General features: G+C 46.9%; 2 protein-coding genes across 2 annotated transcripts; one reads left to right on the plus strand and one right to left on the minus strand.

The window, feature by feature from the left end:
- Positions 1-8150: 8150 nt before the first annotated feature.
- On the plus strand, positions 8151-16161 carry QPRT (quinolinate phosphoribosyltransferase). The gene is made up of 6 exons (XM_061561905.1): positions 8151-8249; positions 11706-12036; positions 12730-13045; positions 13141-13272; positions 13783-13923; positions 15191-16161. The coding sequence occupies exons 2-6, from the start codon at positions 11786-11788 to the stop codon at positions 15356-15358; spliced, it is 1008 nt and encodes a 335-aa protein (XP_061417889.1). The 5' UTR covers positions 8151-8249; positions 11706-11785; the 3' UTR covers positions 15359-16161.
- On the minus strand, positions 16037-25228 carry HSD3B7 (hydroxy-delta-5-steroid dehydrogenase, 3 beta- and steroid delta-isomerase 7). Its single transcript, XM_061561900.1, has 8 exons — positions 25086-25228; positions 21414-21633; positions 20390-20545; positions 19920-20028; positions 19446-19545; positions 17895-18057; positions 17277-17500; positions 16037-16755 (listed from the first exon to the last, which is right to left on the minus strand). Exons 2-8 carry the CDS (start codon positions 21568-21570, stop codon positions 16549-16551), a joined length of 1116 nt encoding a protein of 371 aa, XP_061417884.1. The 5' UTR covers positions 21571-21633; positions 25086-25228; the 3' UTR covers positions 16037-16548.
- Between the last annotated feature and the right edge of the window lie 313 nt (positions 25229-25541).

Consider the following 25541-nt stretch of genomic DNA (forward strand, 5'->3'; position numbering starts at 1 on the left):
TACGACCATGGTGCGTGGCAGAGGCGACATTGCAGAAGCAGTGCCGATTAACATGCCGCACGCCTGCACGCATGCGCCCCGGGAAATTGCTTGCAAGCAGCACGTGTTGTTGCCAGCAGCACCAGACTTTCGTGTTCAAACTTTATTTTAAAACTGTTAAGGTGCAGCGCTGCAATATCGTGTTCACGCCACTCTTGGTGGAAGGGCCTCCACTGGAGTGAGCTCTAAAGACCCCCCAAGAGGGTATTTTGGCCTACTCTCCCACGATTACCAGACTATTTAAAGGGTCAACACATATCCAAGGGCTTCATTTCATCCGGGTCTGCCCGAGTTTGTGGTCCGGAAAATTTCTGCGCCCGACACACAACATCCAACAATACCTCTTGCTCTGATTATGGCTACGAATTACGTGCCGCCTACTCCAGTCTGCTAAAGACCTAGACAAAATGAAGTCGTAACTTTTAAGCCCTGATTATACCTATCTGAGAAACAATTCAAAAGTTCCCATTTTAATGAAAACTAAACAGGGAAAACAGCTCGAGCAAACTTATACAAGAAACAAAGTACAGTACGACGGTATTGCAATAGCTTTTTGTGAAAATCTAAATATTGACTTAATGACCAGACAGAATCCCGTTGGGGAACAGTACTTTCTATACCTTTTTACAGGTAGGAACAACAGTTCCACACTGCCCACCAGGGATTATTTGTCTGTCGTGCACGGCCCGGCCCCACCAGAGCCCTCCCATTGGCTCGGGGGCGCCGACCAATGGGAGCGGTGGGTTGGGGTTGGTAGAGGGGGGGGGGGTTAGTGGTGGGTGGGGCACCGCCGCGACTCGGGCCAATGAGGAGACGGGCGATGTTTCATTCACAAAATGGAACTGCGGGAGGGTGGCTCCATTCATAAAATGGAAGCCTTGAAAAGAAAACAGCGGATCTTTTTGCCTCGTGTTTCTTTCAACATTCCCAGCGTTAAGGTGATTCAGTTTGTCCAAAAAAGCAAATGTATTTCTTGTAAAATACAAAACAAATGAATGCATTTCTATGCTAACACGAAGCATATAAATTAACCCCCCCCCCCAATAAAAACATACTTTACAGAGTATTATATGACAATGCATATTACAGGTAGGAACAACAGGTTCCACACTGCCCACGAGGGATTATTTGTCTGTCGTGCACGAATGCGCTATACAACCAAGTTCCTACCTGCCCACTCCGAAGGAACGTGTTTAAAGGGTCAACACATATCCAAGGGCTTCATTTCATCCGGGTTGGGCCGAGTTTGTGGTCCGGAAAATTTCTGCGCCCGGCACACAACATCCACAATACCACTTGCTCTGATTATGGCTACGAATTACGTGCCGCCTACTCCAGTCTGCTAAAGACCTAGACAAAATGAAGTCGTAACTTTTAAGCCCTGATTATACCTATCTGAGAAACAATTCAAAAGTTCCCATTTTAATGAAAACTAAACAGGGAAAACAGCTCGAGCAAACTTATACAAGAAACAAAGTACAGTACAACGGTATTGCAATTGCTTTTTGTGAAAATCTAAATATTGACTTCATGACCAGACAGAAGCCCGTTAGGGAACAGTACTATACAGTACCTCTTTTTCAAAGGAGACCTGAGGGGCCGTCCATAAATGACGTCACGCGATTTTGGACGATTTTTGACCCCCTCCCTCGTCAGACGGCGTCACAAAAAGTCAGACCCCCCTCCCTCATATGACGTCACAAAGCTCTGCCTCCCCCCCCCCCAAACCATATTTCCATTTAGAAAATAAAACATACTTCAAATCGCTTTAAACTATTGTCATTGTAGTGCGTATTTAATGTGGCGCTGCACTCTGATGTTGTAGGATAAAACATTGATTAAATATACTTTTTAATAAATGTTTTAAATAGACTTTTAAATAAATGTTTTCTCCTACAACATCAGAGTGCATCGCCACATTAAATACGCACTACAGTGACAATATAACGTGTTGTCTATATTATTTAAAGTCGCGCATTTTGATGTGACGTCACATTTCTCAACCCCCCCCCCCCCTCGTCACACATCGTCACAAATGTCTGACCCCCCCCCCCCCCCCCAGGTGCGTGACATCATTTATGGACGGCCCCTGAATCAGAATAAACGAGAACGGTTCAAACAGGGCAGGGACAATACCCAGAGTGTCCCATAAAAAGACCGAAGGCATTTCCCTTTAGAATTCTCGAATGTCTCTTGTTGTACGTTGAAATGCGTTATGAGACAATACTACTGCAATTAATACATTATTTTCAATCCTATTGGATTGAAAAACTTGTAGTAATGGCGACTGACCATATTGTATTTCACGAGTTGGGGATGGTCGCTTTCACAGCTCGGGTTGTTAATATCAGAGCGATTTGGAGGTTCTAATTCCTGCGACACTGCTCTGCATTGAAATGATTCATAAATTTAAAACGTTGACCTTATCCTTACCCAATAAATAAGTCCACGTTGTATAGTTGCAACACATAAGACTCTCCAGAGTGAAGCAATTGTCTGATTCCTGCATATTTGCGTTGGTTTGAAAACATCTGCAGACGCAGTAATCATTGGAGGGTAAACTATCAACATGGAGATCTGGCTTCCGTGATGTGTAGTTGTGTACAGCGACCGCCTGGGTAGGTCAAACCGAACTTACAACAATGCCTGGGCTGGAGCTTGGCCTCGGCAAGGTAAGGTAATTTACCTAAAAGCTCCGTGGCGCAGTCCGTGGCCTCCATTTAAAATTGGAATAATCGAGAGTATTATGTATGAGTAAAGCGCTCTACCTAGCATTTAACTGTGATAAACCTGTTTCATGTGTAGTAGTACCCCAGTAATTACCCTGTAATCGGGTAATGTGTATGGGGTAAGGGTAAAAGCTAGGGTAAAGGTAGGCTCGTTGCTTTTGACCGTTTACCTTACCTTGCTAAATGTAAAAGGTAAGGGTCGAGTGATTGTATTGTGGTAAGGTAAAAGATAGGGTAGAGGTAGGCTCGTTTTTACCTTTTACCTTACCTTGCCGAGGCCGAGCTGGAGCCACGTGGGCAGACGAACAGATGCTGCACTCTAGTGGCCACTTGTGTGAAGCATCATTGTGATATTTTCACCACTGCAGACTGCTTCAGGTCACACACCAGACAGGATACATCCTCATCTTCGTTATTTCCCCAGGTAAGAATTCATTGAAACACTAAATCTCTTTGACAAGGCTGACCTTGGGTCAAACACGATGGCACTGTTTGTGATGTATAGGCAAACATTGGTTCAAGCCCTCCACCGCGATTAGATGAAATTCCACGATTCTGACCAAGGATCGGTTCTAGTTTATCTAATTTGTTTCTGTATATTGTCTCATTTATTCCATCTTGTTCTGCCTTTTACATTAGCCTAGCAATACCATTTGCATATAATTTTCATACATATATCATTACACCAAGGATTTCGATGGACATATGAGCTTAGGAATAGGCTTTCATTAATTGTCCTGCTTTGGAATAATAGGCCAATTACATTCATGAGTCTTTGGAATTGTGGTTGTAAAAATGAAGACCCAGAGAAAACCAACCATGCACACGAGGGGGTAACATTCGAAAGTCCATACATATTCAATAATGCATTGATGTACTTGCAACCCAAGCCTACAACACCTGGTATTCCCAAGCGAAGCTTCCAAGATCCAATAAGTTTGGGCAAATTCACGGTGATTTGGCCGTATCTGGGAAGGCGTTTCTGGTTGCCCAGCCCAGTGCCGGCCCACTGCTCGTCGCTGCCTGTCCTCACTCGCCACGCTGCACAAAATCTAGATCAGTGGCACAGAGTGTCCGAGATATAACCGATAGTATTGTGAGACCCCAAGTGGGAGTCTTAAAGTGGAGCTGTTACTGCACAGACAAAAAAAAACACATTTATCTCAAACCACGATGTGGGAGAGAAAAAAATGAAAATTCAAAAAATCCATTGTGACTACAGTTTAACGACTTATAAACAATCATTTGACTCAGAGGCGCCCAAGGAGTATGTCCCAGACAAGACGATTCAATCAGTGAAGTTAATACCGCGTGAAGTGCGATAACAGGCAGGGGTCAGATGGGGTTCTCATTTTTCGGTTCCGACAGATGCTGGTAAAAAAACACCCAACCCCATGGCTGCATGGTGGGCAGCAAAGTGCAGTACAGCAGCAAAACCCATGATTTGTACTGTATGGCTCTGCTTTACACATCTGTGTTCCTCGTCTGCACCAACCGGCATTGACCAGCGTGGAGATGTTTTGTCCAACATTAAGCTCCATTACCTGTATGGCGTAGGGACGCCTTCATCCTGCAGTTAATTGACAAAGGGCTGTAAGTACAGTATGTAAGTCGAACTTATTTTCGCACCGTACGTAGCCAAACGTACTAATCGGAGGTACACGCATACATAATGCTGAGTTTCTCTGTACCACGTTCTATATTGCTTCGTGACCCAGGTTTCACTTTGAAAATAAATTTTAAAAAGTTTACAGTTGATTAAATACGTATATATTGATCGATTCGATGCTGATATCCAACGACGAGATCAATATTGATTCTAGGACGCAGTAAAATGGCCCAATAAGTGGATGGGAGGAGGTGGCACTCAAATCCACACCCTTGTTGTAAAACTACCGAGCTGGGATGAAGTGTAAGTGCACAGTTTGGAGATAAGATGTGGACTCTGCAACTGCTGGCAGGATCTGGCAGAAGAGCGGTAGCGATGGCGAGATGTGATGACCTCTTTAACTTGGACTTAAACGCCTCCAGCTGCCACACTGATGAGTTAACTCTGAATGTGGCGGGGGGGGGGGCATCGTTGTTCATTAGGAAGGGCACGGATATTCCGAGACTCCCCATTGCATCACCCACTGGCGGCAAGAGCAGCTTAGGTTTAATGCTGGCGTGTTCGGTCGAGTTCAACGGCTTTATTGTGCACGACACAGCAAAGGCAGTGCCGGATTATCCTAGTAGCACAAGTAGCTACATATACTACGGGCACCGCACTTTCAAGGGACCCGCGCTAAATGCTTTCAAGCTATCAATTCCGGTTCAGTGATTCTGCACTTGCTCTATTACTATAGTACTATACTGCCTTCAACTTTTATGAACGACTGGGTGTTTAAGAGTAGCGATTTGTCGTATTATCTGGCTGTATAGCAAATGAAAAAATACAATTACTTTACGATGCAAGTTATAAACATGTATGTGTTTTAATATTTATATGTTTTTTTTCTTTTAGGGCCCCTTTATAACATATTCGCGGGAAGTACCCGGCGTTGCCCGGGCGAAAAATATATTTCAAACTTCTCTTAAAATCCTTAAATATACATACACAGATACTTTGCGATTGGCGTTCGACTTGAGAGAGAGAGTCAAACGCTTCTCTGTCTCTCGTGCCCTGGCGGTCCTGTGAAGACGCTTGTTTTGTCACCACAAACATCCCTACCCCCACCGCTTTACCACCGATATAACAGCAAGTCTCGTGCTGTACTAACCCACACCACTACTGATCACACGACCAGCCTGATACGAACCCAACAGCATCACTACTCATTACATCAACTGTACTCACTCACAACATCATGACTCCTGACAGTTTAATACTTACCCATGACACCATTGCTGATAAGCCGCAACTGATAACGTAGCCAAACACAAACCCACAACACAGCTCTATCACTAACCCCACACAGCTCGTATATTGACTTCGTGGTGGCAAAACGCCTTCGCCCCAGTGCTCTGAAGGCAAGGGTTGCTTCAGTTCAGTTGATTTATTTGGTATAGTCCTGTGAGCCATGCGGCTCTTGAAACGGGTGCAACAGCAACAAACAAAAATATGAACAAGAAACATCTTAAAGTGTCTATGCGAAACAGAAAAATCCAAGAAAAAACCATCAAAGTCTTCCAGAAAAAGCACCGTGTTTCAATGCTGTGTGCAAAAATCCCAATGCGATGCAAGTCAAACAATAACAACCATAAACATTTTTGATAACATTTTGATTTAAAGCTTTCGTGACTGCAGGGATTCATATGCTTGGTTCTTTCGGTAAAGTCACGTAGAAGGGAAATAATAAAATAAAATAATAAAATATTTCCCTTCTACGTGACTTTACCGAAAAAACCAAGAATAAAATTTAGATTAAAGTTATCAGTCTAACTCTGTACTACAACAAACAAATATGGCTACACCAAAACGTTTTCGAAATCACCAAAATAAAGCTATAAAAACAATGTAACAGTGATCATAGGAACTGTGATTCAAATTTAACAATAAACGATCAACATCACCCGTGAATGGGTGTCGCACTGTGGACATGAGATGGCGGGTTCGACAACCCGTCCGTGCGGACCTTTAAGCGTTTTTCACCAGAGGAGGTGGCCAAACATCCCCAAATGCAGGATCATCCTGCCAAAGGGAGTCTTGAGACTCAGCTCGGCTCTTTCCTAAGAAGCATGATTCCTCTACACACTACAATGTCTAAAACACACCTGTCAACCCCTGGTCAGTGCCTACCTTATCACAGGCCAATTAAGACATTATTGGTTACCTCGGGCCCTTATCAATCTCATTGTTCAGCCTACAAAGTCCCATCACGAGAGAGAAACACAAACAAATAGACAGCAAAACATTGTTTTGCCCGTATTGAAACGGCTATGCGCCGTATGGACCTGAAAACTAAATTTCCCTGTACAAGAATACGGGTTTAGACCGTATGGGTTGACAGGTATGTAATGATAATGATTTATTTTTATAATTATTTCTGAGAATTATTATTTATTATTATAATTATTTAAGATCAGGCAATGGTGATCAGACATTGGACCCTCCGAACAACCCCACGAGGCACGGATTTTGAACCGGTAAGCTGCATTCTACATTAGCTCGACACTGTTTGTGATTGATTCGCTTCACGAATATTAACCGGGTCACGTTTGGCTTGTCGCGGTGAATCGTGGCGATATGAATAAAATGAACCTTATGGCGGGACCTCCAGGGTCCAGAATAAACGGAAGCCCAAATCATAATTAGGGGCCGTCCATAATTGACGTCACGCACCTAGGGGGGGGGGGGGGGGGGTCAGACATTTGTGACGATGTGTGACGAGGGGGGTGGGGTTGAGAAATGTGACGTCACATGAAAATGCGCAACTTTAAATAAATATAGACAACACGTTCTACTTAATTAAATGGACTTTTAAATGTTTTCTCCTACAACATCAGAGTGCAGCGCCACATTAAATACGCACTACAATGACAATAGTTTAAAGCGATTTGAAGCATGTTTTATTTTCGGGGGGGGGGGGGGGGGGCAGAACTTTGTGACGTCATATTTGAGGAGGGGCAGAGCTTTGTGACGTCATATTTGAGGAGGGGGGGTCTGACTGTTTGTGACGCCGTGTGACGATGGGGGGGGGGGGGGTAAAGAATAGTCAAAAATCGCGTGACGTCATTTATGGACGGCCCCTTATGCGAGAGCCGGGGGCTTATGGTTCATGTAATAAATTAATTATCAATTGCGTTCTGTCTGGTTAATGTCGTGCTGTCTGCACTGCTTCTTCCGTTGCACAAGTGCTGCCAAATCCCGTCTCTTAACCTCTATTTTACCGTAACATAACTGTTAAAAAGATAGTCTGTACATCTTAAGTTAAAATGTTGACTTTTAACACAAAACTCACACGGTGTTACATAACAAAGTACAGTAAAACCTTGGATTGCGAGTGTTTTGCAAGACGAGCAATTTTTTTTAAATAAATATGAATTTGATAAACGAGCGAGGTCTTGCAATACGAGTAGTGCGTGTATACGCTTTGTCTGCCGAGCGTCACGTGATCACAACTGATGTACGAGTGCTTTGATATACGAGTGCTTTGATATACGAGTGATTTGGATTACAAACACGTTTCCGGAACGAATTATGCTCGCAATCCAAGGTTTTACTGTAATCAGGCAGCCCCTCGAACGATCAATTAACGATTAAAAAAAATTGCTCTTAGCGTTTAAAAAAAAAATAATACTTGTAATTTTTATAGGCACAGATACATAACTTCGAGTGTAAAACCAAAGGGAGCTTTAAACAAACACAGATTACCGGCAGCCCGTGAAAACTTTAGGATCTGGAGGGGAATCCTCTGTTGTGGTAACGCCTCGCCGCGCCTCCAGCAGCAGTCGTGGCCGCTTCGTGGAGGGGACCCAGCGCCGGTTCCTGCGAGCAGAACGGTACCACCAGCAGCTCACCACTCCTCACCACATACTCACCACTACTCACCCTCACTCCTCACCACATACTCACCACTACTCACCACTCCTCACCACTACTCACCACTACTCACCCTCACTCCTCACCACATACTCACCACTACTCACCACTCTTCACCACATACTCACCACTACTCACCACTCCTCACCAGATACTCACCACATACTCACCACTCCTCACCCTCACCACTCCTCACCCTCACTACTCCTCACCACTCCTCACCACTCACACTCTAACCCTCACCAGAGCGGTACCACCAGCAGCTCACCACTCCTCACCAGATACTCACCACTCCTCCCCCTCACCACTCACCACTCCTCACCAGATACTCACCACTCCTCCCCCTCACCACTCACCACTCCTCACCACTCACCACTCCTCACCAGATACTCACCAGATACTCACCACTCCTCACCACACCTCACCACTCTAACCCTCACCAATCCTCACCTTGTAGCTCTCACCACTCACTCTCTAATCCTCACCACTCCTCCCCACTCCTCACACTCACCACTTCTCACCCTCACCACTCCTCAACTTCTAGCCCTCACCCTCACCACTCACCCTCTAAACCTCACCACTCGTCACCCTCACCACTCGTCACCCTCACCACTCCTCACCCTCTAACCCTCACCACTCCTCACACTCACCACTCACACTCTAACACTCACCCTCTAACCCTCACCACTCCTCGCCCTCTAACCCTCACCACTCCTCACACTCACCACTCACACTCTAACCCTCACCACTCCTCGCCCTCTAACCATCACCACTCACACTCTAACACTCACCACTCACCCTCTAACCCTCACCACTCCTCACACTCTAACCCTCACCCTCACCACTCACCCTCTAAACCTCACCACTCGTCACCCTCACCACTCGTCACCCTCACCACTCCTCACCCTCTAACCCTCACCACTCCTCACACTCACCACTCACACTCTAACACTCACCACTCCTCGCCCTCTAACCCTCACCACTCCTCACACTCACCACTCACACTCTAACACTCACCACTCCTCGCCCTCTAACCCTCACCACTCCTCACACTCACCACTCACACTCTAACACTCACCACTCACCCTCTAACCCTCACCACTCCTCACACTCTAACCCTCACCCTCACCACTCACCCTCTAAACCTCACCACTCGTCACCCTCACCACTCGTCACCCTCACCACTCCTCACCCTCTAACCCTCACCACTCCTCACACTCACCACTCACACTCTAACACTCACCCTCTAACCCTCACCACTCCTCGCCCTCTAACCCTCACCACTCCTCACACTCACCACTCACACTCTAACACTCACCACTCACCCTCTAACCCTCACCACTCCTCGCCCTCTAACCCTCACCACTCACACTCTAACACTCACCACTCACCCTCTAACCCTCACCACTCCTCACACTCTAACCCTCACCCTCACCACTCACCCTCTAAACCTCACCACTCGTCACCCTCACCACTCGTCACCCTCACCACTCGTCACCCTCACCACTCCTCACCCTCTAACCCTCACCACTCCTCACACTCACCACTCACACTCTAACACTCACCACTCCTCGCCCTCTAACCCTCACCACTCCTCACACTCACCACTCACACTCTAACACTCACCACTCACCCTCTAACCCTCACCACTCCTCACACTCTAACCCTCACCCTCACCACTCACCCTCTAAACCTCACCACTCGTCACCCTCACCACTCGTCACCCTCACCACTCCTCACCCTCTAACCCTCACCACTCCTCACACTCACCACTCACACTCTAACACTCACCCTCTAACCCTCACCACTCCTCGCCCTCTAACCCTCACCACTCACACCCATCTCGACTCCTCACCGCGGCCCTTACCCCTGCCCAGGCTTCCTCCCCGCTACTCACCTGGGGACTTCATCTTTACTCCTCACCTCCATCTCCCACCGGTACCCTCACCTTTACTTGCACGGTACAGTCTTTCTTCTCCCCAAACGCTCACCACTCCTCACCCCCGTCTGTACCTCTCACCGCGGCCCACACCACCGTACCACGCTTCACCCAGGCAGGGTCCCTCACCCCCTCAACCCCTGTCGCCCTCACCCCCTCAACCCCTGTCGTCCTCACCACCTCAACCCCTGTCGCCCTCACCCCTGTCGCCCTCACCTTTACTCCCAACCGGGGGACCTCATCCTCACCGGGGTCTTTTCCATTCACGCATGAAAATCTCTGCTCACATTTACCCGTAACCTCACTCAAGGTCCCCCTCACCTCACCTCCAATCCCTCACCTCCACCTCGCCCAGTGGCCCTCGCCCAGTGGCCCTCACCCTCCACCCTCTTACCTCACCTAACGACACTCATTCTTACTGTGTGACCTTCGGGCCCTTAGCTTGGCCAGACCGTGGGGGGCATTGCGCTGATCTCCTTCATTGTCCAGGGAAGGTCGCGGGGAGGCCGAGATCTTACTCCGTCTGACCCATACCATGACCCCAATGTTGCCCCTAACCCTCATCATCACTGAACTCTAACATTAAACCTCTCATAAAGAATCGCTTGACTCAGACCCTAACCAAAAGCTCTGACCCTAACTCCTAACCATGACACTAACACTACCCTTAACACTTTCACAGTTCCTGATTCTGACTTCTATTATCTAGCTAAAACTCACCTTAACCCCTCACCAAATCTTTAACCCTCACCCTAGACCGTAACCCAGATGATAATCCTGTCCGTGACCCTAGCACGGCTCGTAAATCTAACCGCTTTCAGTTTGTCTGAGTGTTATATAAGGATGGTGTAATCGTTTTACACCAGCGGCTGTAAATGTCGACATTAAGAATATAACATTGTATAACCAGTGTTGCATCACACGTGAAAGTAACGTGCAAACAAAGTACCGTACGAGAAATGTCGGAGTAAAGATGTCGAGGTGGATTACTTAGCGCTTTTAAAAATGTCATCTTGTATTTATGGGTTAAACATTAGTCATTTACAGTTCTCTGTCAACCCACTATTGATTGAAGGCCTCCCTCCACTGCGTTACTCATGGGGATTGTTTGACCATACGACTCTACACGATGGTCAATGCGGGTTGTTGAAGGGGGTGGCGAGGACCGGTTCTGCATTCACTTGCCACTGATGTTAGCCATGGCCAGGAATCAAATTCAAGTTGCTGTGGATTCGTAGCGCAGTGCACCGCCGCTAAACCATGAATATACATGATGTATGGGGCAGAGGTCGCAATCGGGTACCCGTACCCTACCCGATACCCGGCCGGGTACGGGTAGCTGGGTATTGGGTAGGGTACGGGTACCCGTTTGCGACCCTGGTGCGGCCGGGTACGGGTACGGGTAAGGAATCAAAACCCGTTTGCGACCTCTGGTATGGGGTCATATGGTTAAAACTCCGTGAACTATATTTCTCAGGTCACCACCGCGTCCATATCAGGTCATCGCTGCCGTCCTCGCCGCTGCCACGTGCAAAGTGTGGAGCTCCCCCGGGGAGGATGAATTCCATGGCCGACCTGTCCCACCTTCTGCCACCGGCCTCGCTGAGCGACCTGGCGCGTGCGTGGCTGCGGGAGGACTCGCCTGCCTTCGACTACGGAGGGCTGGTGGTGGGCGAGCGCGACGAGCGCGCCGTGCTGCTGTGCAAGACGCCCGGCGTGTTGGCTGGGGCACCATTCTTCCAGGCCGTGTTTCATGAGCTGGGCTGCAACGTCGAGTGGTTCTACCACGACGGGGACATGCTGCTACGGTACGGTGCACACACCTGTGCTGATCAGTGCCCCTACCTTATTACAGACCAATTCAGACCTTATCGGTCACCCAGTGCCCTTATACATCTCAACGTTCATCCTAAAAAGTCCTATTACAAGAGAGAAATACAAATAGGCAAAAACAATATTTTGCCCATATTTAAACGGCTGTACACCGTATGAACGTGAAAACTCAATTTCCCTTGGTAAGAATACAGGTAAACTGTATGGGTTGACAGGTATGGGTGCATCACGCTGTTATAGGGCATTCATGTTTATGTCACACCCGCTGCGGGGTAGAGCAATGCATTGATATTTCAATGCATCGCACTGAAAGCAGCCGTGTTACAACTTCATGCCGAATTTGGATTTTTACATTTTTAGCATTGTGCAATAGACTGTACATTTATAAAATATCTTATCAAGGCAAAAAAACAGAGGTAACTTTTTTATATGTGGTTCTTGGTTGCGAAATACTAGTGGGGTCACATTCCCTGGAATATGGCAAACATGAAGTGTACCGTTTTTACAGCATTTTTAATGGAAAAGCAAAAAATATATTCTTTCTTTATTGGAATGCATGACGTGGACCCTTAAGAAAACTGGGTCTGGCTCAGCTGACGCTACATGGTTCAGTTTAAGCTAAACTATTAAGGTCAGAATACCACATTGGCTCATTAATGCTTGTCCAGGCATGCCGGCGAGGCACCGTGTCGCGTTGCGGTGGTCACCGGCAAGGCGCGGCACCTCCTCCTGGCAGAGCGACCCGCACTCAACTGTCTGGCCCGTGCCAGCGGAGTGGCCACGGCGGCGCGGAGGGCCTGCGAGACGGCACGAGCGGCGGGCTGGGCCGGCCAGGTTGCGGGAACGCGCAAGACGACGCCGGGATTCCGCTTGGTGGAGAAACACGCGCTGCTGGTGGGCGGTGCTGCCACTCACCGATATGACCTCTCCTCCATGATCATGCTCAAGGACAACCATGTGTGGTCGTCTGGCGGGATAACACAGGTAACTGTGGACGTGTGGATGTATGGACTGGTGAGTGGGCCAATGTTGACTTGTGTGTGGGATGTTAAAGACTTGAAACGTGTGGTCGCGTGCAGGCCGTGCGTGATGCGAAGCGCGTTGGTGGATTCAGCCTGAAGGTGGAGGTTGAGTGTCGCACACTGGAGGAGGGGCGGGAGGCAGCCCGGGCGGGGGCGGATGTCATCATGCTGGATAACGTTGCTCCACCCGTTAGTATCGCACAGCTCCATATCACACAGCAGCACGCCGCCTGTTCAGTGTCTTTGTGTCCACGCAGGAGGCAATTAATGGGACTATTAAAACGGGGACGTGGTTTATATTAATTTATCAAACAGCAGTAGCTTAAACATTTTTTTTATATGTAGATTTTTTTGTTAAATGCTTATCACTAGTTGACCTACCAATTTGCTGCAACGAATTTTATAAGCAACCAATAGTTATTATTCTTTGGGTCTTTCGGTAAAGCCACGTAGATAGAAAAATTATAATAAAAATAAAAATATCACGATCGCAACACAAGCAATCGTCACTTGATGATGATTGCTTGTGTTGCAATGGAAACGTCGTGATATTTTTATTATTATTTTTCTATCTACGTGGCTTTACCGAAAGACCTAAAGAATATGAATTCTTGCAGTCACGAAAGCTTTAAGTCAAGATTCAACCAATAGTTCTGGTTTCCTAACCCTAAGCACATGGTTTATCGACGATGGTGGCAGATGCTGCACACGCACGCGCAGACACTGAAGAGCGAGTTTCCAGGGGTGGTGGTGGAGGCGAGTGGGGGCGTAACGGATGAGAACCTGCTGCGCTACCTCGGACCCAGCGTGGACATCGTGTCGCTGGGTTCCCTCACGCAGGTAACCCATGCCAGCTGACGACCTAAAGATTGTAGCCTTATGTGCTTGTGGTAACATCCACGACGTTGCTATATTTTCCATTCTTGCAGTGTTTATGGTTAGCTGCTCTGAATGAAGGACCTAAATAACATCAGTTAATTAATTTTTTTCTGTCATAAGGTGTCATGAACTACGAATGTATGTATTTTTTGCTAATGTGTCATTGCCCATTTTTTCCAACTAAGGTTGAAAGCGTTCATGCATGAGTTCTGTCCGGCTATTAGTCATATGAGGTCACTAACTCTTAAAAAGATGAACGAATATAAATTACATATGAGTGTAAAGTTTTGTTGTTAATCGGGACCAGTGACGTGCGGTGAGGTCAATGGCTGGGGAGGCACTGGCTAGTATCAGAGCCAGATTTACACACTGAGGGGGGTGTGTCGGATACACCCCCCTCAGTGAGGCAGATGTGATAGCTGCCTCCCCTGGTACTTTTTCATTGCAGTTTTATGACGAGACCAGCGAGCCTAAATATCTTTATATACATACTGAAACTATGGAAGGTGAGGACAAGAAATGAAGGGGTCTACAAACATTACATTGGTGACATGCAGAGCGATAGTAACGGGCACGCGCTTATTGCCCGCGCTCCATCCAGTTTCTGAGGGATTGCGCAATCAGAGGGGAGGCTGAGCTCGTCGCTGCCTCACCTCTCATCTCACCCTGTATTTGCAGCGGATCTCTGCATATTTGCGATTTTTTACTCTAAAAATGCTTGGAATCATACAAATTCCATTTATAATACAGATCAGTGGAATCATCTTAATTTTATTACTATTTTTCGTAACAGCTATTTTCATTTGAGTATGACGGGTGAGGCTCTGCCTCCCCTGATTGGGACTTACCCAATATAAAATAGCCCAAATTGCTCCAGTCTTGTGACATCATGTCATGTGCCGTGTGACCTAGTCTTGTATAGCTCACAACGTAATGTTATCGCGAATTAAATACACCAAAGCAAAAACACATTTTGGCAAGCGTTACAGAATCCGTGTATATGCATGTTGTTTCTTCCTCTTTATTGTATTATGCGTGCCTGGTTGAATTGCAGAGATGTTGCAGAGTCATTCTACAAAGTAGAATAGATTCATCTTCTTGGTTCTTTCGGTAAAGTCACGTAGAAGGGAAGTAATAAAATAATAAAAATAAAACATAATAAAATAGAATAGATTCATCCATCTGCCCAAGAGCACAGTGGTTGATGCTATTTGCTGTGTTGTTGCAGGGCTACCCAGTGGTCGACTTTTCGCTGAAGGTATCCCGAGAGACGGGTGTCCTGGGTGAAAATGCCGTGCGGGGGGCAGCTACATACTCTGCTGGCAATGGGGGGTCACCATCACCACCCTCCTCCAGCGCAACCACACCCTCCGCTAGGCGCAACTATGCCTTCTAGCCGGACGAATGTGGGGGCTATTAGTGGGAAAACCACAGCGATATCCATGAGGCATTAAGACCCCACCCCCGATTCACATACCACATGCTGTGTAGTTTGATTTTCAGTAAAAGTGCAATCGTCTCATAAACCCCAGTGACGAAGAGATATTGCGATTTGACTTTTTACGTGAGATAGGAAATCTTTAGCACGAACCAGAATAAAGTGTTTGTACTACTTAAAAATTAGTTGTGGCCAAACCTGCCTTCATACGTTCAATGCAATGGAGCGACATATCAGAGTTAGTGACTGATCACGGCCAGAATTAATTTGGCTTGAAGTACGTGGCAAAGTAACTCTGCGTTACACAGTGCTGCATCGGAGCCGAATTCAGTAATAACACAGCGAGTTAAAAATGTTTTCTTAATCTGTGATGCATGCTTGCTTTCCGTCTTTATTTTATAATGTAATGATTTTTAAAATTTCCATATCATTGATTTTCTATACCTTTCAGTCACTTTAATGTTTGTGTTTCTCAGATCGCAAAGGTACAGGGAACAGTATTAATGAGCTACCTCTTAAGTAATGGGGATGAGGTTTCATCTCGTCCTATATGTGCCTTACCTTGCTCTGGCTTAAGCATCTACATTTCATAATTGATACGGTTTACCTTTGAAAATGCAAAGCTGGACAATCACACACGATATATTTTCCTTTATATATAAATTTGCTCAATGCCATTATTCGTAAGAAATATACACTAAAAAGCAAAACCTTTAAGTGCCTGTGATTTTGAATGTTTTAATAAAATTAGATTTTGATTATTTCTGTGTGTGTATGTGGTTTATACTCGGTAGATATATGTATGGTAAGTTCAACTTCTTTCACGCCATATGTAGCCATCCGTGCGAATCGGATGTGCGGGAGAAGGATGTCGGTTGCTCCATATCTTATTTCTGAATTCTGCCAGAGTTTCACTAAAAAGCTTTCAACACTGAGCATATGGTGTTCATTGCTAATACAAGAGACACTGTCCACTGCAGAATGAGGGATTTTTGTGAATTCAGCACCTGGTAGCTATTGTTGAGCGGTTGAAACCCATATACAGTACTCTCCTTACACATCACCCTTACCCCATTTAGCGTATTGGTCAGTGTGGTGAGGTCGGGTTAGCATAATGATTTCAGTTGAGTGAGTGCGGTGTTGTGGGGTCAGTGCGGTGGGGTTGGCGTAGCGGCAACGGGCAAGGCCCGCAGCCATGCCACGGTGCGCTGGCGGCACTCGGCCCAGCTGTAGAGTGGCTCGTAGTTGAAGTGGCGGCTTGCTTTGTCGGAGCTCACGGTAAACGTGGAGATGAGGGAATTCAGCATGTAGCGGTTCAGAAATGGCTTGAAGCCCGTCAGTGGCCCCAGCACCACCTGGAACATCATCATCGTGTATTATTTATATCGCTTCTCCCATGCGGTACATCTCGAGTCGCCAGAACAAAGGGGAGTTTAAGATAATCAGGAAGTGATTGCAGACCAAATACAATGTTCAAAAAGAATGCAGTATAAACAATAGACAATCAAAATTTTACTAAAAAGCAAAAATCTTATCGATTCTCACGTCTTATTAGTCTACCATTTGAGCTACTTGTATGCGATCCATCCACAAACTGGCAACTCTACACCATCACGCACAGCCGACAGTCAATAATTTAGAACTTTGTGTTGGGTTGCTCGCACGCGTAGAGAGGTGCACGAGATGCATTTTGTCGGCTGCGAAAATATGACCCAGACAGATCTGGCGGAAACGGGCGAGTGCGCGTGTGTGTTTTTTTATTGTAACCAGTGACAGCAGCAGCTGGGCGAATTCCAGAATTTCCCTGAAAGAGAGAAGGGATGAGTGCCGGCGATTTTTTAGACAAGTGTAATAGGAACCAACCGACTGTACTTACTTGCAAAACCTCCTGCAGTATCGCCAATAGGTAGAAGACATAGTACGGCAGAATCATCCGCTCTCCGCTTACGCGGAAGCCCAGCTCGGAGAAAAACTCCATGTTGAAGTCAGTGTAGCTCATGAAGGGCGACTCGTCACACGAGTAGTAGACCTGGCCACCCACCGTCTGGGGCTTCTTCTCCAGGGCCTGTGCAGCCATCACGTGCATCCACGCCACGTTACCTGTGCAGACAGCAGAACCACCATCCCCACGTTACCCGAGTTGTCACACGGAACCCTCCATTTTTGACGCGATCGCTTCCCCGTATCAAAGGAGTACATGTGCCGGATCGATTTTGTGAGGAGGGTCTGGCAACATTGTGCTGGGGGAGCAAGTCGAGTAGGAGGGAGACCCATGAACACTTTTGAGGTGTTCCACGTTTTGAACAGGTTCATTCCTTGCACCAGGACCCATGCAACCGTGTCACCTCCCAGCTCGTGGCACACATGGAAAATAGACGTGAAACATTTTCACCCCCAACTATTTTCGTGCTATCCAGTTAGTCGAGACATTACAACCACATCGCAATACTATAATGGAGGAAGAATTGGAAACCAGAGTGTATGCATTACGCACCTACGTACACGCGCCCATGCTCCGAGTTCGTGGGCGAGACGCGAATGACCACCCCTCTTTTCTTTTGTGCACGCCTGTAGGCCTGCTCGAGCGAGTCGTGCTTCTCCCCATAAATGCCCGACGGGCGGATAGCACAGGTGCTCAGCTTGCCCCCGGCGATGAGCTGCACCCAGACACGCAAAAGCAGAAACATAGATTTCCTCCCTCCCCTCCGTGTAGCCTTGCAACCGTTTACCACAATGACTGGTTAGAGTCATATACTAATTCATAGAGACATGGCCACACACAAACAAGACCTCATCCCAATCCTCAAATCCCTCAACTGGCTCTGAATCAAATCACGAATAATCTTTTATATCGCCGTCTTCAAACTCCTCCACGAATCTGTCCCCACCCATCGCCTCTCCCCACACTCTCCTCCCCTTCATGGGCTCTCCGTTCCAGCAACTGAGGCCTTCCATCAAAACCCTCGGTCAATCGTCTTTCAATGGGAGATTGCTCCTTCTCTGCTGCTGCCTTGCGCTCGGAAACTCTGCTAGCCCCTTGCCCCTGTTCAAGTCTAAGTCCTTCCTCTTCGCAAAACCCATCTCAAGACTTTTCTCTTCTTGTTCTGCAATGATTGGCTGTCTCTCATCGAAGAAGTGTCTTCAACATTAATCTTTGTAGTTTTCAGTGGTTCCCTGTGACGTTCTTGTCATGCTTTTATTTGCGTGTTCAGCTAAAGCAACTGCAGTTAGATTATCTTTAAATGTAATGTGGCCACAGGGCTCAGCGGTAGAACGATCAGCGGACGCGAGCCTTGAATCACAAATAAAGTTTTCCTGATTCAGCAACACATTCCTTATAAATAAAGCAGTGTCATACGTATTTGTTACGCATTTTCGCAGACATTTTACGCAGTTTTATGCACGATTCCTCCCATGTACCGTTTGCGACATACAGAATCTTGATGGACGGATACTTGCGAATTATGCATCTCTGTATATCTGTGTAGATATATACACTGCCTGCCACTACAACACTTGTCCCTGGCTCCTTCTGAAACTAAGTCTGATTCAGATTGTCTTTCCCACCACTGAACATTTCCACCCCTGGCTCAAGGACACAGCGGAAAAAACATACGACACGACGAGATATCTGTAAATGATGATAAAAACCCATCCTGACAGAATATATATGTACAATATACGGTTTCCAGAGGCATATTTTGTAGCAGTGAGCATTGTTGACTAAACTTTACTGATGAATTATAATCAGGACGAATCCAATTCACAGTTTTTCTTTCAATGCATCACTGCTGCTGCCTGTCTTGTCGGCCACATTTGCTCATATTTGAACTGATGGTGACCTCGGCCAAGAAGAGGACCACAATGCACTTCTTCAGAAAATGGCAAACGGATGTTTTGCATACGCACAGAAGTGGTTCGCTTTTTATGCATTATTGTGACTCGTTTTAAACTCAAGATGAGAGATGCTGTTTGGGGATGCGTAGAGTTCCCCGTGTCAGATGCGGCACTCGCGGTGGCGGCAGCGCTGCGCCAGTCCGCTAACCTTGGTGCCGTTGGCGCTCAGGACGATCTTCTCGGCCTCACATTTGGTGCTGGAGTACAAATTGTTGTGCGACACTTTGTATGGGGTGTCTTCGTTTCCTCTGTGAATGCAGCACAAGACAGCGTGAGCTCAGAAACATCGGAGAACAATTCCACATTTCGTCAAATGCTATGAAGACGTTGGCCGGATCATGATTATTTGGAGAGTCAAATAGGCTGATGGACTGAAAATGTTTATTCATATATACATTGAGACACAAAAAATGGCTCTTCTTGTTATTTTGCTTGTCGATCCCTGCCTAAGGGGTGCTCAGCTTGCCCCCGGTGATGAGCTGCACCCAGACACGCAAAAGCAGAAACAAGTGACAGCTGTCCCTGTGCGGCACAAGGTAAAGCAGCACCGGCCTGCGATTGGGCAAGCAGGACCCCAGTGCCCTGCGCAGGTGGTGCTGCCCCGTGCCGACAGTCAGCTCACCGGAAGAAGGGATCGAATCGCTTGTTGGGCCCCACCACCTCGGTGCTGCTCGTGTACACCAGGATCGGCACGCTCTCCTGCACGCATGCACGCACCACGTTCTGTGTGCCTGCGCCACCACACACGCGCCACGCAGTTGTTAATGCGCGGTCCCTGCTTGGCCATGAGCACAGCCGGCTGTGCGTGGCCGTCATCGCCCGCGACAATGGGCACTAGATGAACATTCTCACATCTGCAATAAAATTAAAGGTGTAGCCATGCAATTTCTCGCTCACTGCACTGCTGATGGAAGGGCCTCCGCTAGAGGGCGCTCTAGAGTTAATCTGCCAGATGTCTTGTAAGAGGTGGGAGTACGCATACTTTACCCCACTACACACAACCTGGCTACGGTGGGGCAGGGGTTGATTTAATAAACCACCGTTGTTGCAACTGTCCCACGCCGTGACATGGAACCGGTTGCGCGAACTCACCGCCCACGTTGACGCGTTGCATGCGCTCCTTGGGTACGATGTTAATGAAATCGATGATGCTGATTGAGTGGATAACAGCGTGAGCTCCGCGCACGACCGCCGCCAGCTGCTCGAAATCCGTGATGTCTCCCTTGATCAGCGTCAGCTTGCACGGGCCTGCAGCGCCACACCAGCACGACGTGCCAGCAGTGAGCTTAATCAAATGCAAATGCATCGTCATCAGCCATGATCAAGACACTGCTGGATGAAGGACTCCCCAAGCCACCGCCACCGTTCACGATCCTGCGATGTAACAATCCAGATAGCGCCTGCACACGAACTGATTTAATCGCTCCATCTCCTCCGTGGACAAGCTCTTTGACACGTTCCGATCCGACCAAAACAGGACGGACCTGCACGTTGTCTTGAGTGATGAATGATTATGAAACTGAAAAAACCCCAGAGATTTCCCAGTACAGCTACATCAATGAGAGGATGATCCTGGGAAAATCAGGACAGGTGACAACCCTAAAATCAAGAGACACTTCACACGGACTAAAATAAAAAAAAGGATGTGGTTATTATAAATACAATTATGGGATTGTACCTGTCCTATTTGCACCGTGTCGATATACTTAGCATTTGACTCGGGCCTCTCTTATTCTTAGGTTTTTTCGGTAAAGTCACGTAGGTAAAACATCAAAATTAACAAAAATAAAATAAAGATCACGACGTTTCGGAGGCAACACAAGTCTCCGTCATCAGGTGGGACCGTCACAGCCAGATTAGCTGCATCAAGTGATGCAGCTAATCTGGCAGCAAATCTGGCTGTGACGGTCCCACCTGATGACGGAGACTTGTGTTGCCTCCGAAACGTCGTGATCTTTATTTTATTTTTATTAATTTTGATTTTTTACCTACGTGACTTTACCGAAAAAACCTAAGAATATGAATCCTTGCAGTCACGAAAGCTTCAAATCTAGAATCGGGCCTCTCTTTTGAAGCGGAGATTTCAGAAATTGTGGCAAAGACATTGCCTACGTACCGCTCGCCAAGGCGCGCATGTCGTCCCGCACCACTGAGTCGAAGACCCGCACCTCGCTCAGCGAGTCGCCCATCTTCTCCAGCAGCAGACGCACCACCCACTCGCCCAAAAACCCCGAGCCTCCCAGCACCACGAACACCTGTCCGTCACGGGCCATCGCTTGTACCACAGCGAGGGTCACGCACCTGCTCGAGCCGAGTTCACCTTCACGTGCAGACGGCTGCAAAGAGGTGGATGCCGCAGCTTTCCAAGTGAATTCCGGGTCAAATGAGCACGAAAGGCGGTGTTCATCTACTGCTAGTAGCCTTGAGCCGGTGGAGGAAATTCCACGTTTTTATGCCAAGAGTGAAGCTCTCAATAAGACAACCACTGTTGACTTCTCCACGACGGTTCCTAATTTTGTATAGCTCGGAGGAAGGAATGATGGGGCTGAGGCCACTCCCAACCAGGATTTGAATTCACAACGTTTCGATTGCGGACCGTGCTCTCTACCGCTGAGACACCTGGCCCGAGCCACGCTGCATTACACAAGAGCACACAGAGAACAACGTGCTCTTTTAAACGGTTCACAAAGTTCAGTCAGTATTTTACTACCGCACACCAGTGACGTGCGGGGAGGCACTGGCTAGTGTCAGATTCACACACAGAGGGGGGCGTGGCCTCACGGAGAGGGGGCGTGTCCTCACTGAGAGGGGGCGTGGCCTCGCTGAAGGGGCGTGGCCTCACGTAGAGGGCGTGGTCTCACTGAGAGGGGGCGTGGCCTCACTGAAGGGGCGTGGTCTCACGTAGAGGGCGTGGTTTCACTGAGAGGGGGCGTGGCCTCACTGAGAGGGGCGTGTTAGACACGTCCCCCTCAACTGCAATGAAAAAGCACCAGGGGAGGCAGCTATCACATCTGCCTCACTGAGAGGGGCGTGTTAGACACGTCCCCCTCAGTGAGGCAGATGTGATAGCTGCCTCCCCTGGTGCTTTTTCATTGCAGTTTCATGACGAGACCAGCGAGCCTAAATATCTTTATACACATACGTGAAATAAGTTACCTGGAGTATGGAAGGCGAGGACATGAAATGAAGGGGTCTACAAACATTACATTGGTGACATACTGAGATAGTAACAGGCACGCGCGTATTGCCCGCGCTCCATCCAGTTACTGAGGGGTTGCGCAATCAGAGGGGAGGCTGAGCACGTCGCTGCCTCACCTCTCTTCCTGTATTTACAGCGGAGCTCCGTAAATTTGGCGATTTTGCCAAAAAAAAATTATTGGAATCGTACAGAAATGACATTTATAACACAAATCAGTGGGAAAATCTTAATATCTATTTTATTATTCTTTTTTTGTACTTTTCGTAACAGATATTTTCATTGGAGTATGACATGTGAGGCTCTGCCTCCCCTGCCTCCCCTGACCGCATGTCCCTGCTGTACCCACATATTCGCGGTTGTGCTAAATAACCTGCCAATATGTTTTCGGATTGTGTTGTTCAGCCCGTGCCACGTTTCGCTTTGAGCACTGAGAGCTTTATTCGGGAGCTGAACTGAGTTAGAGTAATCCTTGAGGTGCCGTGCAACAGGTAGAGTGAAACGTCGGACAGCACATGCTGAACAGCACGTGGTACAAGAGGAAACATCAGAGAGCTAATCATCAGTACTATACGGCTACCTCTCGTTTAACGCGAAAGTTGTGTGCTTCAAAAAAGGCGCGTAACTCAAAATCGTGTAAATTAAACGTAAATTTCCCCCTAAAAAATAAAGGAAATGGTTGGGGTTAGGAAGAGCACGCTTTCCAACCTCATTCTTACGTCTATACATTTCACTGGGTTACAGTACACATTACTACCATACACGTATTAAAAGATAGTAACAGCCTAATTTAAAGAAATAAATTAAAGGAAAACAAAAATAGTGAGACGCTTTACCGGACATATTGGTAGGCAAAATGCGTGCACACCACAAAGTTCATGCGGATAACTTCTGCTGCTGTGGTTGTTACAATTAACCTGTCAACCCGTACGGTTTACCCCCTATTCTTGTACAGGGGGAATCAAGTGTTCAGGTCCATACGGCGTACGGCCGTTTCATTACGGGTTACAAAAAAAACCCATGATGTTTTGTCTGTGTGTTTGTCTGTTGTCCTCCTGTTGCTGCATCTCAGCCGTCATCGCGACTTTGCTGCCTGACTCGCAAGTAGGTCTCGGCAAGGTAAGGTAATTTACCCTTAAATTCCGATTTAAAGCTTTCGTGACTGCAGGGATTCATCTTCATGGTTGTTTCGGTAAAGTCACGTAGAAGGGAAGTAATACAATAATAAAAATAAAACATAATAAAATAATTCTCACTATTATTTAAATATGTTTTTATTATTTTATTTTTTATTTTATTACTTCCCTTCTACGTGACTTTACCGAAAGAACCAAGAAGATAATTTACCCTTTTTACCGGGTAAAAGGGTAAAGGTAAATGTGTCGACATGCCAAGGGGTAAGGTAAAAGGTAGGGTAAAGGTAGCTCGGAAGAATTATCCGGTAGGGTAAAGGTAGCGCGAAGTATTACCCAGTAAATACGGTGCCTTGTTTACCACTAAAAGCTCCGTGGCGCAGTCCGTGGTTTCCATTTAATAAATAATATTAAAAAACTTTTTTTTAAACACGCTTTAATGAAATGTACTAGTAATGGCAGAACTCCACGACCCCAGGTAGTGGCCCCGAAGATTGCCATAACGTAAGGGACCGTGGCCAATTAGACTTAAGCCGAAACATAACATATTAAAAATAATGTTTAAAAATATATCTTTTTTTATTTTTTATGATAAAATATAGTATTGTCATCAGTATGACATAAGTATACCAAGTTTGCAGTCGACACGACATTGGGAAGTGGGTTAAAATTGAGTTACAAGATTTGAGGATAAAACAACGATAACACCAAACGACAACAACGACAACAGTAAGCGTGTAAAATTGGAATCATCGAGAGTATTCTATATGAATAAAGCGCTCTACCTAGCATTTACCTGTTATAAACCTTTTTCATGTGTAGTAGTACCCCAGTAATTACCCTGTAATCGGGTAATTTGTACGGGGTAAGGGTAAAATGTAGGGTAAAGGTAAACTAGTTGCTTTTGACCTTTTACCTTACCTTGCTAAAGGTGTAAGGTAAGGGTCGAGTGATTGTATTGTGGTAAGGTAAAAGGTAGGGTAAAGGTAAGTTCGTTGCTTTTGAACTTTGACCTTACCTTGCCGAGGCATACTCGCAAGCCGCGTTCCGTAACACCGCTCGAGGAGCGCATTATATACAAACTTAGTGCGCGCATGATAAATAAAATAAGTGTAAATTAATCTTCACGCATTACGTAAACTTTGCGTGAGGCGCGAGACGGCTGTACTGAATGTAACGCGACGTGATAGCTTATCGAAACCGTGCGTGTATTAAGTATTTGCAAGTGAGACCTGGGTCAAAAACATAACGGCAGGATTCCACATTAAAATCAGGCAAAGTCACGTAAGTGACTTGACGTGACTTTACCGAAAAAACCAGAGAGTATGAATCCTTGCAGTCACGAAAACTTCAAATCTAGAATTAAAACCAGGCACTTAAAACGTTTAAAATCCGATGAATTATTGTATACATTAGTATATCACACCCGGCAAGCAAGCTTGACACGTGCTAATTGTACCTCGAGGTGGACGGCGAATACGCGAGCACACACACAGCTCGTCGACGCAGCAGGGTCGCGAGAGTGGGGGGGGGCAGTGGTCCTAGATGCGGCCACGTGGCCTCCAAAGCCGGTGGTGCCCGATGTTTGTTGTTTTTGTTGTTGTGGCGAAAGCCGTCACAGCACGCCGTGTCACGCCACGCGATTTCGAGTCAAGGTCTCTCTCTCTCTGTCTCTCTCGTTATAGTGCTGAGTCGTCATGGGTGAACCTTGGCCACCCTGCCCGCCCCGACTCTTTTACAAGTGCCCTGCGTGACTTTTGACATCGCCACTCGAGGTGGGGCTCTTGTGAGTGACCTCTGAAAATACGACGCTCCAATTGAGGAAAGCCTCGCCACGTTATTGGCTTTCCCGTGAAAGTGATATAAAACTGTCTTATCTGCCAACGGTTAGGCATTTCTAAACGATATGAAACAA

The sequence above is a fragment of the Lethenteron reissneri genome, chromosome 28 (assembly GCF_015708825.2).
Source record: "Lethenteron reissneri isolate LAM-NWPU_2019-01 chromosome 28, ASM1570882v1, whole genome shotgun sequence".
NCBI lineage: Eukaryota > Metazoa > Chordata > Hyperoartia > Petromyzontiformes > Petromyzontidae > Lethenteron > Lethenteron reissneri.

Coding starts and splice junctions, on each gene's coding strand:
- QPRT (XM_061561905.1), top strand. CDS start 11,786: ATGAATTCCATGGCCGACCTGTCCCACCTTCTGCCACCGGCCTCGCTG. Junction 12,037..12,729: donor GACGGGGACATGCTGCTACG/GTACGGTGCACA, acceptor ATGCTTGTCCAG/GCATGCCGGCGAGGCACCGT. Junction 13,924..15,190: donor CGCTGGGTTCCCTCACGCAG/GTAACCCATGCC, acceptor GTGTTGTTGCAG/GGCTACCCAGTGGTCGACTT.
- HSD3B7 (XM_061561900.1), bottom strand. CDS start 21,570: ATGGCCCGTGACGGACAGGTGTTCGTGGTGCTGGGAGGCTCGGGGTTT. Junction 20,546..21,413: donor CATGCGCGCCTTGGCGAGCG/GTACGTAGGCAA, acceptor GTGGCGCTGCAG/GCCCGTGCAAGCTGACGCTG. Junction 18,058..19,445: donor TGAGCGCCAACGGCACCAAG/GTTAGCGGACTG, acceptor GTCTGGGTGCAG/CTCATCGCCGGGGGCAAGCT.